General features: G+C 40.8%; 1 protein-coding gene across 2 annotated transcripts; it reads right to left on the reverse strand.

Annotated features, from left to right (window-relative positions):
* Nucleotides 1-502: 502 nt before the first annotated feature.
* LOC127456418 (uncharacterized) lies at nt 503-9,366 on the reverse strand. Of its 2 annotated transcripts, XM_051724899.1 has the most exons (3): nt 9,293-9,366; nt 4,295-4,785; nt 503-2,960 (listed from the first exon to the last, which is right to left on the reverse strand). In XM_051724899.1, exons 2-3 carry the CDS (start codon nt 4,770-4,772, stop codon nt 2,599-2,601), a joined length of 840 nt encoding a protein of 279 aa, XP_051580859.1. In that variant the 5' UTR covers nt 4,773-4,785; nt 9,293-9,366; the 3' UTR covers nt 503-2,598. The 2 variants fall into 2 exon arrangements, with proteins under 2 accessions (XP_051580859.1, XP_051580857.1); XM_051724897.1 differs by lacking the exon at nt 9,293-9,366 and having other exon boundaries at nt 4,295-9,265.
* Between the last annotated feature and the right edge of the window lie 8,114 nt (nt 9,367-17,480).

The following is a 17,480-nucleotide window of genomic DNA, read 5'->3' on the forward strand; positions in this document are numbered from 1 at the left end:
AGGTTTGGGGGGTGAGTGTAACAGTAAGTAGCTGTGCAGTGTGTAAACCTCACTCCCCTGGCCTCAAGAGGTGCATTAGCGACTGACACTAGAGGCTTTAGCCTCCTCATTAGCGTGCCTGCCTCCCATGTTGGAGACCCTGGTTTGAATCCTGCTCGGAACGGTTTGAGTAGGACTGGTTACAGGGACACCAAAAAAACTCATGAACAAGCTTCTCTCTTAAGCGTGCAGACAAGAGCTGGGCTTTTTGCTAGAAAACATTTTTGCTTTGTATTTCACCCAAAACAATCGTATCACTTCAGAAAACATGGATAAAACCACTCGAGTCATATGGATTACCTTTACGCTGCCATTATGTTCTTTTTGGAGTTTAAAATTTTGGACTTGCATTGTATGAAAAAAAAAAAAAAAACACCTCATATATCCTTCAAAAAAATCTTATATAGCTATGGGTTCTATACTTGTAAAAGTGGGCGGGTACTGTTAAGAATGCAGCTTTTTGAGCCGCCATGCGCCCCCTGGAGGACAAAAGTTGTAAATGATGAGAGAATTTTCATTTTTGGGTGAACCATCCTATCAAAACAAGCACAAATCACAGGCAGCATGGGTTTGATCCCAAAATAGTAACACAAATACTCTCACTTCCCTATGAATGAAGTGTTACAGCCCAGACCACACGCACACTTTACTGCCTAATCTACATGCAATGATTTTACATACATGCATGATTTTCTGTATAGCTGCAGAAGGGTGTTGTGAAAAGCGCTATACAAATAAAAATGACTTGACAATATTTTTGTGTATCATTCTCAAAATAATCTTGTAAATTATACACAACACGGCAATATAGCTTTGATAACTTTTACTACTTTTAAGATCAAGTATAATTTAGCTGACCTTGAGTATGAGCACTTTATCTTGTTTTAGACCAGCAGATGGCAGTAAACAACTGATATGTGCATTGAACTTTTACATACTACACCTGTTGTACTGTCTGTTCTATATGTGGTCCTGAGACATTTTCAGGGATGGTCTTATTATTTTGCGTGCAAAAACACACCAGAGCTAGACCAGTCAGAGGTATTTAATGTACTTTCTTTGCCCTCTGTACCTTCACAAGACTCAAAGTGTGCAGCCAAATCAAATAAGCATTGCAGTATCCACAGAGCATCCTTGCAATTCTTGAACGATCTGTTCATTTGAGGTGATACACACAGAGTTAAAGTAAATAGCTTTAAAATCTCAAATAGCGCCGACACTTTGCCCACTCCTTGATAAAGCACCTGGTAACACAAGTCACCAGTGATGCACTTCATTTGTTGTTTTCTGGTTTCTACATGGAATCCAATTAGGAAAATTACTACAATTTCATAAACTTGCAATTAGTAAAATGCAATCTACTTGACAAACAAGACATCTATAACCAGTAACATTGTATAACTTAATGTATTTCGTATGATTTCCTTAAGACTTCTTCCTAAAATCCTTTATTTCACCAGATACAACCCTTTTCCTAGATGTAACATGAATTTATGAAGTCATTGTCATAGGACAAAATCAAATTAATCAGAAGGATTTATTTAATCGGCTTTATTCCTTTGCAAAAAAAATAAATAAATGCAACAACAAAAATATGTTGTTTTTTTAAACTTAAACTTCCTTTATTTTTTCCAAATATGTTCGAACCAGAACAAGAAAAAAGTGCATAGATTTTCCATGACTGTGTTGAAAAGAGTTTTGTTGTTGACTTGTATATACTGTATACTTGTTTCTATATTTAGAAACAATGTCAAGTGAAGTAATCTTTACCACGGAATGAGTGGTCAGGGGTACTGCCAACATTCCTTTTGAGATAAACATAAATTACTCTAGTGTATTCAAGTTAATAGGTGCTAAAAGTCATGTCATATAATTGATGATTCATTATGGATGGGTCTTATTTTTTTAACAGTTTCTCAAGTGTTTACCACAAACATCTAATACAAAATAATTTATTCCAAAAGGAGTTCTGACCTTTAAAAAACATGTCAGCAGCTCCTTTGCATTGTAGTGCAATAAACCAAAAGGTTAAAATATCCACAGACTGTATCAATTATTCAACATTCACATAACAGTGCTATGGTCTTCAGAAATTCAGACTCCTCTTGTAGACAGGATATATGAATATTTGGATGAAAATGATTGCATGTGGTTATTGCAAATATTTGGACAGGCTGGAGTGGGTTGAGAAACAGTTCAATATTGCAAATCTAAGGCCATCTGATCTATAACCATTTGATCAAATTACATAAAATACTAATATATATTTAGCAATAAAACCAGGCACTTCTGGCTAATTTGATGTTTAAAGGGATAGTTCACCCAAAAATGTAATTTCTGTTTTGACTGTATGGTTTCAGAAGACTTTTAATGAGGTTTATGGTGTTTGTTTGTTTTTTCTTCATTTTTGGAGACTGATAGCCCAGAGTCACTATTCACTATTCAAGACATCTGAAGATTTGACAAAGTCATACAGGTTTGAAGCGACATTATAGGGCGAGTAAATGTTTTTTGGGTGAGCTATTCCTTAAATTAATCGAGTGACTCAGAATCCCACGTTCACATTTTGGCCTTCAGAGGCACCATGTTGAGGGCCTGCACGAAGTTCTCCAGTGTGGACATGTATTCCTGAGGGTGGGTACGCAGATGACCTGCATGAATAGACTTCTTCCATTTCTTGCTCTCCACAGTTAAACCTTGATTCCTCCAAAACTCCACCATCTTCTCCATGGTCTGGCAGTCGCACAGTGCATCATTCTCAGAGAAAAAGAAAAGAGCAGGCGCTGTCAAAGGAGTGTTCCAGAACACATCGATCCCTGCGTTGAAATAGTCGACTGTCTGGTGCTTAAAGGCACGGAAGTATAGAAGGCTGGCCCTCCTCACGAGACCTTCCAACCGAGGGAACATGGTTTTACTCAAGCCTAGGTGAAAATTAAAAAACAGCACCCCACCCAAAATTATTAAAACTATTAAAAAAAGGAATGTATATCAAGACTAAACTTTTAATACTGACTTGACAAAGCCTTATCTGAACATTGAAAAAAAAGTCTTGAAGTCTGAATAATATTTAGGTCTTGTGTCGTTTGAATACTTGGTCAGTTTAAAAAGATCCTTAAGTTTGAATGGTAATTAGGCCTTGATGCTTGGTATGCAGCTACACTGAATATTCACAATGGACAAGGATATTGTTTTAGCAGAGAGTTGCAATAGAGCATTAAGTGTAGCATAAAAAAAAAAAAAGGGAGTCTGATCCACAATTAGTTTTTTGCTAGTTTCACACACGCTCAACGTTCACCCATGCCCTCATCGCCTGCGGAATTTCGCTGTGCTAAGGTAAATGTGACCACGCCTTAAGAACTCACGCCTGAAGAGGTTCATGAATCAAACATTACCCCGAGATTTTGTTATCACTGTTCGGATCAACAAAGTGTTTTTTAAAGAGGTTTTCCGGTAAAGTTACTGTAGCACATTCACCAATATTCATGACTATTTCTTTCTTTTAAAGTAGCTTAGATGTAACGATTCAACACGACCAATTATTACCACAATCACAGCAACCTACATGTTTTTGTACAGATAGTCTATTTAAGCAGAGCAGTTAGCATATTAAAATAATTCCCCATGAATGTATGTTTATCTCTAGTTGTTTGTAAGTACAGATTTTTTTATTATTGGACAGATGGATGTATGGACGAATAGATGGATGGATGGATAGATGGATCAATGGATGGATGGATAGATGGATGGATGAATGGTGTCCACAAAAGACAGACATCTAGACAGATCGATTTCAACTCAACTGTAATTTGGCAGTACATGTCAAGTATTAACTATGAAATCTGCTGTACAGGATACACGCGGCTACACACGTGTATTAAACTACAAAGAAGGGAAATGGGGTTACAGCACAGGGACAGTGTATGGGCTAGGCGGTATGATGGTATATAGCATGGCCTACCATTAATACCACCGTAGATGTATTTGGGCTGGACCGCTTTATGGTATTAACGCGAGAGTGGCGAAGAAACATGGAGTAATGTAAAAATCTAGAATGGGACGTGTCCCCAACAAGTCAAGACGAGGGGTGTAACATGAAGCAGAGTTTAGTTCTTTACAACTGCTGAACAATGTGGCAACTTTATAACAAAAATACTGTTACAATAATGTTTAATTGCTCAAACTGTGATTTAAGATTTTGGTCATAGCGCCCACCTCTATATATAACCAGTGCAAAACAGAAGTTCTCTCTACATACCGACAGCCATTTGCTCCACTGAACCCATGACCAAGCTGTCGTAGATTTGACCTCTGATCCTGTTTGTCAGGCCTTGATAGCGCTGGGTGTTCTTAGCCACATGAATGAGCACCTGACAGAATGTGTATCCCCCTATGGAGAAGGCATGGACCAGCAGGGGGCGCTGACAGAAGCGCTCACTCTCTAATAACTCCAGCAAATGGCCACCATACTCCAGCCCCCAGCGAGGCCACAGGAATTGGCTCACCTCACTTTCCACAACAAGCACGTCAAAGCCAGTGCGGAAGTAAATATCACAATACTTTGCAATGGCCTGTGGTCTGGAGCCCAGCCATGGCATCAATAGTAACAGAGGTTTAGGTTGACCAGGTGGAATAGTGGAGTCCGGAGTCCCTGTGACGTCATTTACTAAGAAGGTGATGTGTTTGCTGATCTTGTGAGTAGTGATCCCAGCCATGGTGGCTGCTTCAGAGATCATGACTGCCTGTGAGCTATAGAGAAAACACAGTTGAATGAACAGCATTTACTTTGGAGTTGGGTCCGACTAACCACTGCAAGACCAAATGAACTGCCTCAACAGTTCAGGATAAGACGCTTTGTTTTAACTAAATCATATCTAAAGTGATTAATATGCATGAAGCAGGAGTAATGATCCCAGAAGTCCTATTAACAGAAGTGGTCGTTCCACTTATGCTAGGGTTTACTTTGTTTTTCCGCGTGCTGTTCCATCTCGTGCTTGGTCTAAAGTATACTATTTTGACCGAGAGCTCATACGGAAGCATTCATGACACTCTCAGAATTATAATGTTTAATTCATTGTAAAGCTGCCTTGTGTACAATGTGTACTGTGAAAAGTGCTATACAAATGAAAATGACTTTGAGTTGGCTTGGCATTATATTGTCTAATGGTCTCCCTGCTTTTTAGATATCGGTAGCAGTATCTGCCAAAAACCTGTATTGGTCGACCACTTTCCATAAAACCAAAACCCTTTTATCATAAGAGTAGTAAAGAAATGATCTAACCCTTCGAATTAACAGCATTAGTTAGGCCCATTGCCGGTATTCTTACATTAGTCTTAGTATTGTAAGTCTGCACCTTGTTGAATGCCTGACTTATCTGACCAACCCACTAATGCCCAGACTTTTGGAATGAACTAGAATGCTAACAGCGACCCAGGCCCCATTACTCAACGACAGGGTCTGACCTCAATGCACTTGCTGATTATTAATTTCAAAAGCAAAGGCATCCATCCCTACCTTTGCTGCTTTCTCAGTTTGCACGGGGGAAGTCTTTCCATTCTATGTTGGAACATGAATGTGGGGATCTTTCAGAAACAAGAGCATCAATGAGGTCATGCACTGACATTGGGCAATGTGGTCTGGCTCACAGTCACCTTTTCAATTTATCCCAAGGGTGTTCAGTTCAAGTGCACACCAGAGTTAGAAAAACATTTTTATATTGACCTCGCTTGGTGCACAGTCATGCTTGAAGAGAAAGTGCACTCCCAAATCTGCTGCAACAAGGTTGAAAGCACACAATTCTCTAGAATGTCATTGTAAAGAGTAGCATTAAGACGAGTCCTCAAAGAAATAACTGAAATAGTCAAACCCGCTAAATAAAAGGGGGTGTCCACACATACTAGTGTGAGTACTATTAACCATTTAATGAATCCAAGTTTTATTATGCGTGCTTAACTCAGCAGAAAATGCTCTGCAAACCTATTTAACCATATGATCTTTTGCAATATAGCCTTTTATGAAGCAAAATGAAATACTGGAGCAAACTACTCACCCATTGTTTGAAACAAAACATCTGTTGGGCTTGATGCAAGTTCCACACGCAGCGACAGGTGCACAAAAACACTTTCTATTCATGAAAACTGAACGAATCCAGGCAATTTAAAGGAATATTCCACGTTCAATACAAGTTAAGCTCAGGCGAAAAAGGTGAGAAAGTCATAGCAGGTGTTCCAGATTTATCTTTTCAGTTCATTTGTGTTGTATTTAACACAAATTGTATTTTTTTAAAGCTTTTTTTTCCAAGTATTTAAGCAACCCTTAAAAGTAACCTTCAATTCAAAATTCTGCCAAACAATTTGGGAAAATTAGCTTAAAAAATGGTGACTTCAGCTGAAAGTTGAGTAGTTTGCATCCCTGCACAATGATGATTACCACAAAAAAAAAATGTAGAAATTTTCGAAGCAAGAATTGAGGTTACAGCGAGGCACTTACAATGGAAGTGAATGGGGCCAATTTTTGGAGGGTTTAAAGGCAGAAAAATAAAGCACTTACACTAATTCTTCTGTTAAAATGTATGTATTATTTGAGCTGTAAAGTTGTTTAAATTGTAACTTTTATGGTCGTTTTAGGGATTTATGGTTTACACCATTAAGTCGTCATTGCAACAAAGTTGTAAAATTGGATATAACTTTACACAGAAAAGGCTAGTAAGTGATATTTTCACACTAAAATCATGTTAAAACACATACTGTTTACGTTGTGCCTAGAGTATTTTAATGTTTACACCTCGTCCTAAACAGACGCGACGCGATACGTTTCCAGCGACAAGCTATCTGCTGGTCCACTCCAGACACGACGCAACACCGCGATATTCATACACTAAAATGAGGATTATTGACAATAAAATGTAGAAAACAGAGCAATCGCAGACGGAACAGTATGTTTACTGAACGCAACTCATTTTCTCAGTGAAGCGCCGTAACGCTTGTATTTATCCCGAGGGGATAAATACACAATCACACACATACACAAGGAAAAGTTACATATAAATTGTTACGATTGTTCATGCGGTACTCCTGTTGTTACGTCGCCTATCTCCACGTGAACTGGTGTGTGTGTGTGACACCCTCAGTCAAAATTTAAGTTATTCTGAACCAGCTAATGAGATGCCAGCTTTAATATACTGCAATTAGAATAATTTTAGACTCATTTGTTGGCTGCACTGTCTAGCACGACGTCGCAGAAATGGAAACCATTCCAAAAATAGAAAGCCCCGTTGCTGTCGCTCGTCGCGGCTGGTTAGGACAAAAACTCTGATTAACATGGAAAAGATACCTTTTATCGCATGTCGCAGCATTGCTGGTTAGGACACGGTGTTTCGGATTGGCCCCATTCACTTCCATTGTGAGTGCCTCACTGTAACCTCCATTTTTGCTTTTTTTAAAGAAGGGGCTAGACAAAATGTATTTTTGTGGTAGTCAACATTATGCCACAAATGCTGTTGATTGAGCTTAACTTAAAATATTCCTTTAAGCAGGTTATAGTTAAAAGTTTGTGGCTTACATGCAATTTGCAGTTTTGCCAATGCTCTACTTACGTGTCCGGTGTGAAACAGTCGTTCCACGTGCTCTTTTCTGAACCAAACAGTATTTGATATTATGTCTGTGTCCCTGTATGTTCTTGGTAAAGATCTGAAACTTTATAAACTGGTGTGTTTGGGTGGGTGTGTTGGTGGGTGTGTTTAACTAAAGAACTCGATGTTCTGTAAAGGTTTTGCTGATGTACACGTAAATAATCTGCAACGATTTAAACTGTGTGTGTGTGTGTTTTGTGTGTATGTAAGTGTGTGTGTTTGTCTGTGTGTGTGTTTTTTAGTGTGTTGTGTATTGTGTGTGTTTTGGGTGTATGTATGTATGTGTGTGTTGTGTATTTTGTGTGTGTGTTTTGTGTGTATGTATGTGTGTGTGTGTGTTTGTCTGTGTTGTGTATTGTGTGTTTTGTGTGTGTGTGGTGTTTTGAGTGTATTGTGTATTTTGTGTGAATGTATGTATGTGTGTGTGTGTGTGTGTGTAGTGTGTGTGTGTATGTGTAACCATGTGTGTGGTGTTTTGAGTGTGTTGTGTATTTTGTGTGTATGTATGTATTTATGTATGTGTGTGTGTGTGTGTATGTGTAACCATGTGTGTTTTGTGTGTGTGTGTGTGCTGTTTTGAGTGTGTTGTGTATTTGTGTGTATGTATGTATGTGTATGTGAGTTTGTGTGTGTGTGTGTGTGTACATGTGTAACCATGTTTATACTACACTGTGGGGGCCAAATGTCCCCACAAGGATAGTAAAACCAGAGAAAACCTACCTTGTGGGGCCCAGCCAGTGGTCCCCAATAGGGAAATGGCTTATTAAACTATTTTTTTTTTTTTTTTGAAAATGTAAAAATGCAAAAAGGTTTCTGTGAGGGTTAGGTTTAGGGGTAGGGTTATGGTTGGTTAGGGGATAGAAATTATTGTTAGATCTGTATAAAATCCATAAAATGCATGGAAGTCTATGGAGAGTCCCCACAATGATATAAAAACATGGTATGTTTATTTATGTATGTATGTGTGTGTGTGTGTGTGTGTGTGTGTGTGTGTGTGTGTTTAGTCTTAACTAAAGAACTGAATGTTCTGTCATGTTTCACAGATGTACCACATCTAAAACTTGCACATGTTCTCATTTTTCTTTCATTATTCTTGGCAAAAATCTTCATTTATTTCAACTAAGTGAGCGTAAGGTCAATGACAATGGTGTCAACAAACACATGCCTCTCGTGTTTTGACCCTGAACAAAGCCCCAGTCCCAAAATAAAACACAACAACCCGTCCTGATCATTCAGATCTGATGATTCTCACGTGGATGCAGAAGACACATTTATTCGCGCATTATTTAAATCTGATGCTAACACAACTAGCCAAATTAGCTCTTAAATAAACGAATGTTTAAATGTGCAATGTAAAAAGCAGGTTCAGAAGAGCGTTTGGAAGATGTTCTTAGACTTTTTCTCCACATTTTCAGTGATTTTGAGTCAGTTTAATACAGATTACATGACAGTCTGCATGACTAGCTGTCAGATTAGCAACGTAAACTAAAGGATAAACAACAACAATAAATAATCCCGCATTTTAACACTTATACAAACTCAGATATCTCCTCGTCAATTAAAGTGTCCGTAAGCCATTCTTTTAAACAAAATACGTGGTTGTATACACGTCTACATGTTCTTACCTGCAGCAGACCAGAAGCGCGAGAGCAGTCTGATGCTGCCGTGAACGCGCCCCGCTTGGAATTCGGACACGCGCTGCGCCACTCAGGCGCGTGCACGCGCGGTGACAATAACAAACGAACGTAGTTTTTTTTTATATATATATATATATATATATATATATATATATATATATATATATATATATATATATATATATATATATATATATCATTTTCTTGTTTATAGGGTTAATTGCCAGTTTATGAGTGATGGACAGTTCGTTTCCATGAACCGGTTCCAAAACCGATTCAGCGGTTCTTTTACGTCATCATGTAATGACGTCACTAGCAGGTAATTCTAACATCCCGGAGTCATGGTTTTCACGCTCAAACATTTAAATAAAGCCACATGTGAACGCGCATTCTGATTATTACCTTTTATTCAATTAAGTTTTTATAATAATGGCATTTATTGTCATCGGTGTTTCATTCTGTGATCCTGAAGGTCGAATACGACTGACAAATATTGATTATATCATGGATACGTTTCATACATTAAAGTTTTGCACCTTAATCACCCAATACAGACACTGAAGTACCGACGCGGATATGTTCTTGGTGTCTAAAACTGTATTTAACAAAACTAATTATAAGAATATTTCCAGTACGTTTTGGTTTTCACTAAAGAAACTTGCAATTCGCTACATGCTCGTTCATGTCCATAGGATCAGCAGCTCATCAGACTCCTCGGAAATCCTCGGCAAACTTCGACAGTTCTTCTTGAGTCGGACACGACCGAAGAGCTGACTTTCGATTCTGCATGTAGGTTTGATTCCTTCGTTTCAAACGATTTATTTGGTTCAATCGGCTCAAAAGAACGATTCGTTCAAGAATCGGACATCACTACAGTTTATCACAAGTGTATTTATATGCGATGTCAGATGTTCAGTGTGTTTGTATGAATAGATTTTATCATTTTTAGAGAATAAATAGTGTGGAGTAGGATATACTTCATGAAGTATGTAGAATGTACAAATGTTGCAAGTGTTCTTTTTTAGCAGCAGGTGGAAACATATCTATGTCAGCTACTGTCATGCACAATAATTGAAACGTTTGAGTAACATTCAGATCCATCAATTGGGAATGTGTCTAAAACGTTTGTAAGCAACACTTAAGTGCAGTTCCCTTACGACTCAGTACACTTGACATTTCGTTCTGCTAATGCATATGGGAGTGTCCTTCTAAATGACCTAGTTGAAACCCTTCTACAATAACGGCAATATTGTAATATTGGCTATCCGTGTTTGAGCCTCGCCCTTTTAAGCACAAAGCTGTCGGATATAAAAGAAGGCACGCAAACACCATTCCTCATAATTTTCTTCCTTCAAGACAGCGATTCATCTCTTGTCTAGAAGCCCTCAACTACTTCGCTGTCGACTACATGAGTCAGCGGGCAGGACCTTCACGACAACAAGAAGACTTTCCACTCCCCTGCAGTGTTCCAGCGAACATCACTCCACCTTGCCACTTGATGCTTCGCTGGTGAACGGGACGCTTCAGCATCCTGATTCCCCGCAGCGCTTCGGCAGGACTTGTGTAACCTTATAAGCAACTGTGATATTGTGTGTGTGTGTATATATATATATGAGTCAGATGCATAAGAACTTCATTCACTGTCTGGGCCATGCCCACACAGACTGCCCTCACTGCGAGGGCATGAGTCTCAAGATGGGACGATTCAACCTTCCGTGCCCTCCCACCCACCTCTTCTGTGACACCCAAGGGATCACACGAGGAGGCACGCTGGGGCTGCGAGGTTGAGCAGGATAAATTTGAGGTGGACCTCGTGCCTGCACACACCCCACAAGCCCCTCAATCTCAATGTAACGTTTCGATGCCGATATATTATGTGCATGGTGAGCTACGGCCCTCTACAGGAGCGCACGGCCTCGTTGGCGGTTCTGTGCTGGGGATGATGACGATGTCATGTCTCACATTGCATCAGGCAAGTAGTCAGTGGATGACGCTGCAGCCCCTTCCCCCTGCAAGGACGAGGAGCATGCACACTGCCACCTGCCGCTGAGCCACCGGTGATGCCATGCAAGCCATGGCCCAAAAGGAAGTAGCAGTATCAGCAGTATCACCAACGGGAAAAACCCTCCCGCGCGGCAAAAGCACTCCTGACGGGCACAGCCCTTTGAACTGTCAAAATACTGGCGCGCGCCCTATTCAGCTCACCCACACAGCGATTCCATCCTCTCTAATATGGATCATCTGCCCGGCAAGTAGCAGGGCGTGGAAATCATGCCCCATTCATCCTTCCAAGCTGTGCCGACTGACGGAAGAGCATACTCAGCGGCAGGCCAAGCTGGTTCAGCAATCCACGTGATGCCGGTGCTCCAGGTCTTTCAAGCCAAGTTCCTTAAACAAATGGACAAGCAAGGCAAACACACTCCTGACGGGCACAGCCCTTTGAAGCGGAATGCAGAGCTCGCTGTTTCCTCCGGGTCTGCTCCGAAGAAGGCTCGATTGGAGACACACAACACTGTTCCCCATCTCCCCACTGCTGTTTGTTGGGAAAGGAATACTGCTGTTCACAATATTGTTCAAAATGTTGTTTCTGTGTCTCGCATTCAAATGAATGCAATAAAAAATGCAATACAAAATGCAAAAAAGAAAACAGTGCTCATTACACATGCACGAGACGCTCACACACTCTCAATAAAGAGCTTTTTTCCTCTTCTAAGCCCACACATTGTGCACAACCACTTCCCACTGGCAAGCGCCACATTATATCATACAATGAACAAACCAAATTGCCCTCTGTCCCGTTGTGCGGATGCGTGGCGAGCCTTTGCGGGTATTTCAGATTGGGTGCTTAAAAACGATCGAACATGGGTATGTGATCCAATTTGCATGTCGGCCACCCCTTTTCAATGGCATTCTGTCTTCCATGGTTTCATCCGAAGATGCGGCAGTGTTACGAGCCAAAATACACAAGCTCCTTGTGAAAGCGCGATAGAGGTTTTTTTGTCAAATTGTCAGATCCAAAAAGGGTTTTACAGCTGTTATTTTCTTGTCTCAAAGAAAGACAGCGGGCTTCAGCCAATCCAAGATCTGAGACATTTGAATCACACACTCGCAAAGCGCCCATTCAAAATGATTACTCAGAAACGGATCTTATCGCACGTCCGCCCACACGATTGGTTTGCGTCGACAGATCTGAAAGATGCGTACTTTCATGTCCAAATTTTACACATTCAGGCCATTCTATAGTGTCTATCTCAGTTCAAACTGGGGAGAGCACTTCCACTGAGGCTGTTTCAAAAAGCATTAGGGTTTATGGCATCAGCATCCGCCGTCATTCCATTACACATGAGACCTCTTCAGTGCTGCTCAAGCACTGTGTGCCACAACATGCTCGGCACCATGGGCTCATGCGCGTCACTATATCTCGCAGCTGTATAGCTGCTCTAGCACCTTGGACAGCTCCTGCCTTTTACCAGCGAGGTGTCATGCTGGGGTAGATTTTCAGGTGGAAAGTGGTGACTATGGACGCTTCCAACACAGGTTGGGGGGCGGTGTGCGAGGCCCGGCCTTCAGCACTTGGACAGGTGTGAGGAGGTCATGGCACATCAACAGCCTAGAGCTATCGGTTGTATCCCTAGCCTTGAAGGCTTTTCAGTCCGAAATAGTGAACTGTCATGTTCTGGTTTGTTCAGACAACATGACAGTTGTGGCATATATAAACCGCCATGACGGAATTCATTCACCACCATTGATGAGACTGACGCGTCACCTCCTCCTGTTGAGCGAGCATCATCTCCTTTCCCTGAGAGCGACATATGTCCCAGGCCATCTGAATTATGGTGCGGACCTATTGTCACACCAAGGGGTGATACCGGATGAATGGAGACTTCATCCTCAGACTGTCCAGAGGATTTGGGAAATATTCGGCAAAGCGGAAATTGATCTATTTGCCTCAGTGGAGAACGCCCACTGTCCCCTCAGGTACTCGTAGTCCCAAGACAACAATGCAATGCAACAATACAATGGCCCACAAATGGCCTGCAAAATGCAAATATGTGTTTCCCCCAGTATGCCTCCTTCACTCTGTCATATGCAAAGTCAGAGAGGACAAGGAAGCGATTCTATTGATTGCGCCGAAATGGCCCAATCAGTCATGGTTTCCGGAAATTATAGAGATTTTGGATGGCTCAACATGGGAAATACCACTGAGGAGGGATCTCCTCTCTCAGGCACAAGGTACAATCTGGCATCCCCAGCCCAAGCTGTGGAACCTGCATGTGTGGCCCCTGAATGCAGTGCGCTAAACGTGCCAGAACTGACGCATTCAGTTATGAACACCATTTTACAGGCCAGAGCGCCATCCATGAGACACCTCTATGTGCTAAAATGGAATGTGTTCACTGATTGGTGCCTTTCACATGGCAAAGACCCAGTAAACTGCCCCATACCTGAAATTCTCATATTTCTTCAAGAGTGATTAGATGCAGGACTCACTCCGTCAATGCTCAAAGTTTATGTGGGAATATATCTGCATATCATGCACCTGAAGCCGGCGCCACTATAGGCAAACATGATTTAATCATAAAGTTCCTTAAAGGAGCAAGACTATTAAATCCACCTCAGCCAGCTACAGTCCCGACTTGGGACCTAACTTTGGTCCTAAAAGCACTCGCAGGGCCCCCCTTCGAGCCTATGGACTCTGTTGATTTGTGCATGCTCTCTATTAAGACCGCATTACTGCTGGCTCTGTCCTCAGTAAAACAGGTCAGTGACTTACATGCACTAGCAATTGACAATTCATGTCTGGAGTTTGGTCCCGGTCTTTCAAAAGCCACCGTCAAACCCAGAAAAGTTTCTAACCTAACCTTTCAGAGTGCAGGTGGTTCACCTTCAAGCCTTCTTCCCTCCTCCTTTTAATTTGGATGAGGAATAATCCTTGCATTTGTATGCCCTGTGCGGGCACTACATACATACGTTGAGCGCACCTGCCAGTTCAGACTGTCCGATCAGCTCTTTGTGTGCTATGGAGAATGCACAAAAGGAATGTCCATCTCCAAGCAAAGACTTTCTCACTGGATCATTGATGCGATTGCCCTGGCTTATGAATCGCAGGGTAAAATTTGCCCAGTTGGTGTTAAAGCACACTCAACTAGAGGCATGGCCTGCTCATGGGCATGGACGAACGGTGTGTCTTTGCAAGACATATGTTTTGCAGCAGGATGGTCTTCTCAAAAACACATTCGCAAGGTTTTACAACCTAGGCGTAATGTCTCTCTCTTCACAAGTCCTCTCTGTTTAGAGTGCTTGCTATTTTTTGGCCAAACATATACTTATGCCCCTCCTTTTAAGTATGGGGTCCCATCATTTTAAACAACCACCTTCAGGATGTTGTAATGTCCCATAAAGTCACAAGCACTTTCATTATTATTAAAAAGTACTTCCCGACTGGGTTCATGAAGGGGTTAATTCATACTATATGATTATAGTTCATATATTCATTCTGATTGGTCCCCTCCTGGCCCAAGATGAGGGTCACTCACTTGCGACATACTCATGTCTTTCACCATCCCGTGGGACTGTGGCGTCATGTTTCCTCTCTGGAAGGTTATGTCATGTAGTGCAGCGTGATGGGACTCTGTTCCCCATATGTGTTTGCAGAACGCAATGTCAAGTGTACTGAGTCATAAGGGAACGTCTCGGTTACGTACGTAACCTCAGTTCCCTGAGACGAAGGCAATGAGACATTGCGAATGCTGGCTGCACTACAAGACTCAGAGTTCTTTGAGGTGTGAGCAATGCACTCTCTGTCCCTCAGTCAGAAAATTCTGAGGAATGGTGTTCGCACACCTTCTTTTATAGCGGACAGTTTTGCGCTTAGAAGGGTTGGGCACAAACACCATAGCCAATATTAGAATATTGGCGTTATTGTAGAAGGGTTTCAACTAGGTCGTTTAGAAGGACACTCCCATATGTGTTAGCAGAGTGCAATGTCTTGTTCCTTTCATTTCAGGGAACCGAGGTTACATATGTAACCGAGACGTTTTATTCATTACAAAGGGGCCATTTGGAATGACAACATGAAATAGACACTGGTCGTTTAGTTTAGGTGAAGTGTGAGCTTTGGTGAAGTCTGACTGTTTAGCATAAAAATTCAAAATTATATTGGAGACATTATGACCTCTTGATCTCTTGGCATTGGATCTCTCAAGACCACAATAACTGGTCTAAATCCATCCTGTGAATGCTTTACTGATGTATGCATGTAGGCTAGCTACTATTATTGCAGATATGTATATTCTCACTTGTTGGTGCTGTCTTGTTTGCAGAAGTCAGCATTGCTGGGTCCAACCCAACAAGCCCCCTTGTCAGCAGCACTGATGCAGATGATTGGGAGGGAAATAAAAGTGGCCCATAGCCTGGGGGGATATAGCTGTGGACTATGCTGATGTCATATGTTTAATCAGTTCATCTGGGTCATTGTTCTAAACCAAACCCCCTTTAGTTCCAGCTCATTTGGTCCCTTCCTGTCCACATAGTAATAGCAAACGCAGTGTGCAATGCTTTCGAAGGGTCTCCCGACACATGTGAATATTTAAAGGAAAGGAAATGTTTCTTTTTTTACTTCAGAAGTATTGTTGCCAAGTATTTTGAGAGAGTTACACATATGTCCATATTAATGGTGAATTGACCATGATTTACATCCTCTCCATGTTGAATATGTTTTGTCATAAATAAAATAAATGCAGACACACACACACACACACACACACACACACACACACACACACACACATTAAGTAATTTGCGGATGCGTTCAGTCACCATTTCTGCAGGTTATGTTTACGCCAGTAGGTGGCGACAAATGAGCTTCTTTTATGTGTAATGAGTGAGTCATTGAATCAGATTCAACAGATTCAATAAAAACAGTGATGGAACAACGATCGAAGTATGGCAAACAGTACACAAAGGGGCAAATTCACTAAACAATTGGGCCACTTTTGTGTGAAGTATTTCAGCGCAAAACCCTGTGTCTTATTCACTAACCACCCACAAACTATTTTAACCTTGTGCGACCCTGCGTCCATGTGTGTGGATGTTGTATATTTGCTTTATTATACCTAACGCATCATTTAGACCGACTGATCTCAGTTCAGGAGAATCTGTGCTGTCAGTAAAGGGTTAAACTATCGATGTACGGAGTCATGTGACAAAACAACATGGCACATACCACAGCGGAGTTTGTCTTTGGGAGAAATGCCAATAAAACTACATCTGGAAAGAAACCTAATTAAGTGTTTACACTAAAACCTGTTTGAGTCAAAAGATTAGAGTCTCTAGTTCCTTTTATCGCAAAACGGCATGCTGTTAAACACAGTGACCACCTACGTGGACTGTATGCACAGTTTCAGTTAAAATATTCTATATTTACCGTGCATTATCACACTGAGAATTAATAAATGCATCCAAAAACTGGAAAAGGTTGCTTTCAGAGGCTTTTTATGGAGTTATGATGAACATAAGGTGCATTTCAAACTGTTCTGAGACAAGTGCAGACAGACAGCACACTGGAGGTTAAGTCATTCACTAAATAGGGAGCAAGGGAGCATCCTAAGTGCATTCACTCCTAAAATCTGATCAAAAGTTCAGTGTCAGGCTGCAGATGATGTTTGGATCACTCAACATGTTTGACAGACATGTGACAATGATAATCAGTACATAGATTCAGAATTTATAATGTATCATTTTATTTTAACATGGTTGACAGTGATTGGATGATGCTGGACATTACTTTGAATCAGAATTAATTATGCTAATTTCTGATGTAATGTCTGTAACATCTCGAAAACATGAATAACCAACATTTCTGGAAACAAAATACACAATTTAAAAAAAAAAAAAAAAAAAAAATCTGACTTTCTATAGTTTAGTATTATATAAAATTTCACAACTTAGATGTTCACATACAATTATTATAAATTATTATTATTATTATTATTATTATTATTATTATTATTATTATTTTGCTAGTCACGCTCGGCGCAGGCGCAATCAGCACTGAAATTGCACTGCGCCTTGAGTATTTAAATTAAATCATTGTCATTCCTTTCCACACAAACATGCCTCCTTTCTGTGTAAATTAGGCTCATTAGATTGCACTTCATTCACAAAATTGTGCTAT

This window comes from Myxocyprinus asiaticus, chromosome 18 (genome assembly GCF_019703515.2).
Source record: "Myxocyprinus asiaticus isolate MX2 ecotype Aquarium Trade chromosome 18, UBuf_Myxa_2, whole genome shotgun sequence".
NCBI classification, from domain to species: Eukaryota; Metazoa; Chordata; class Actinopteri; order Cypriniformes; family Catostomidae; genus Myxocyprinus; species Myxocyprinus asiaticus.

Excerpts from the sequence above, each read along its gene's own strand:
- LOC127456418 (XM_051724897.1), bottom strand. The coding sequence starts at position 4,817 with ATGCTGTTCATTCAACTGTGTTTTCTCTATAGCTCACAGGCAGTCATG. Across the intron at positions 2,961-4,294 it reads AGTGGAGCAAATGGCTGTCG|GCTTGAGTAAAACCATGTTC; the intron begins GTATGTAGAGAG and ends ATTTTCACCTAG.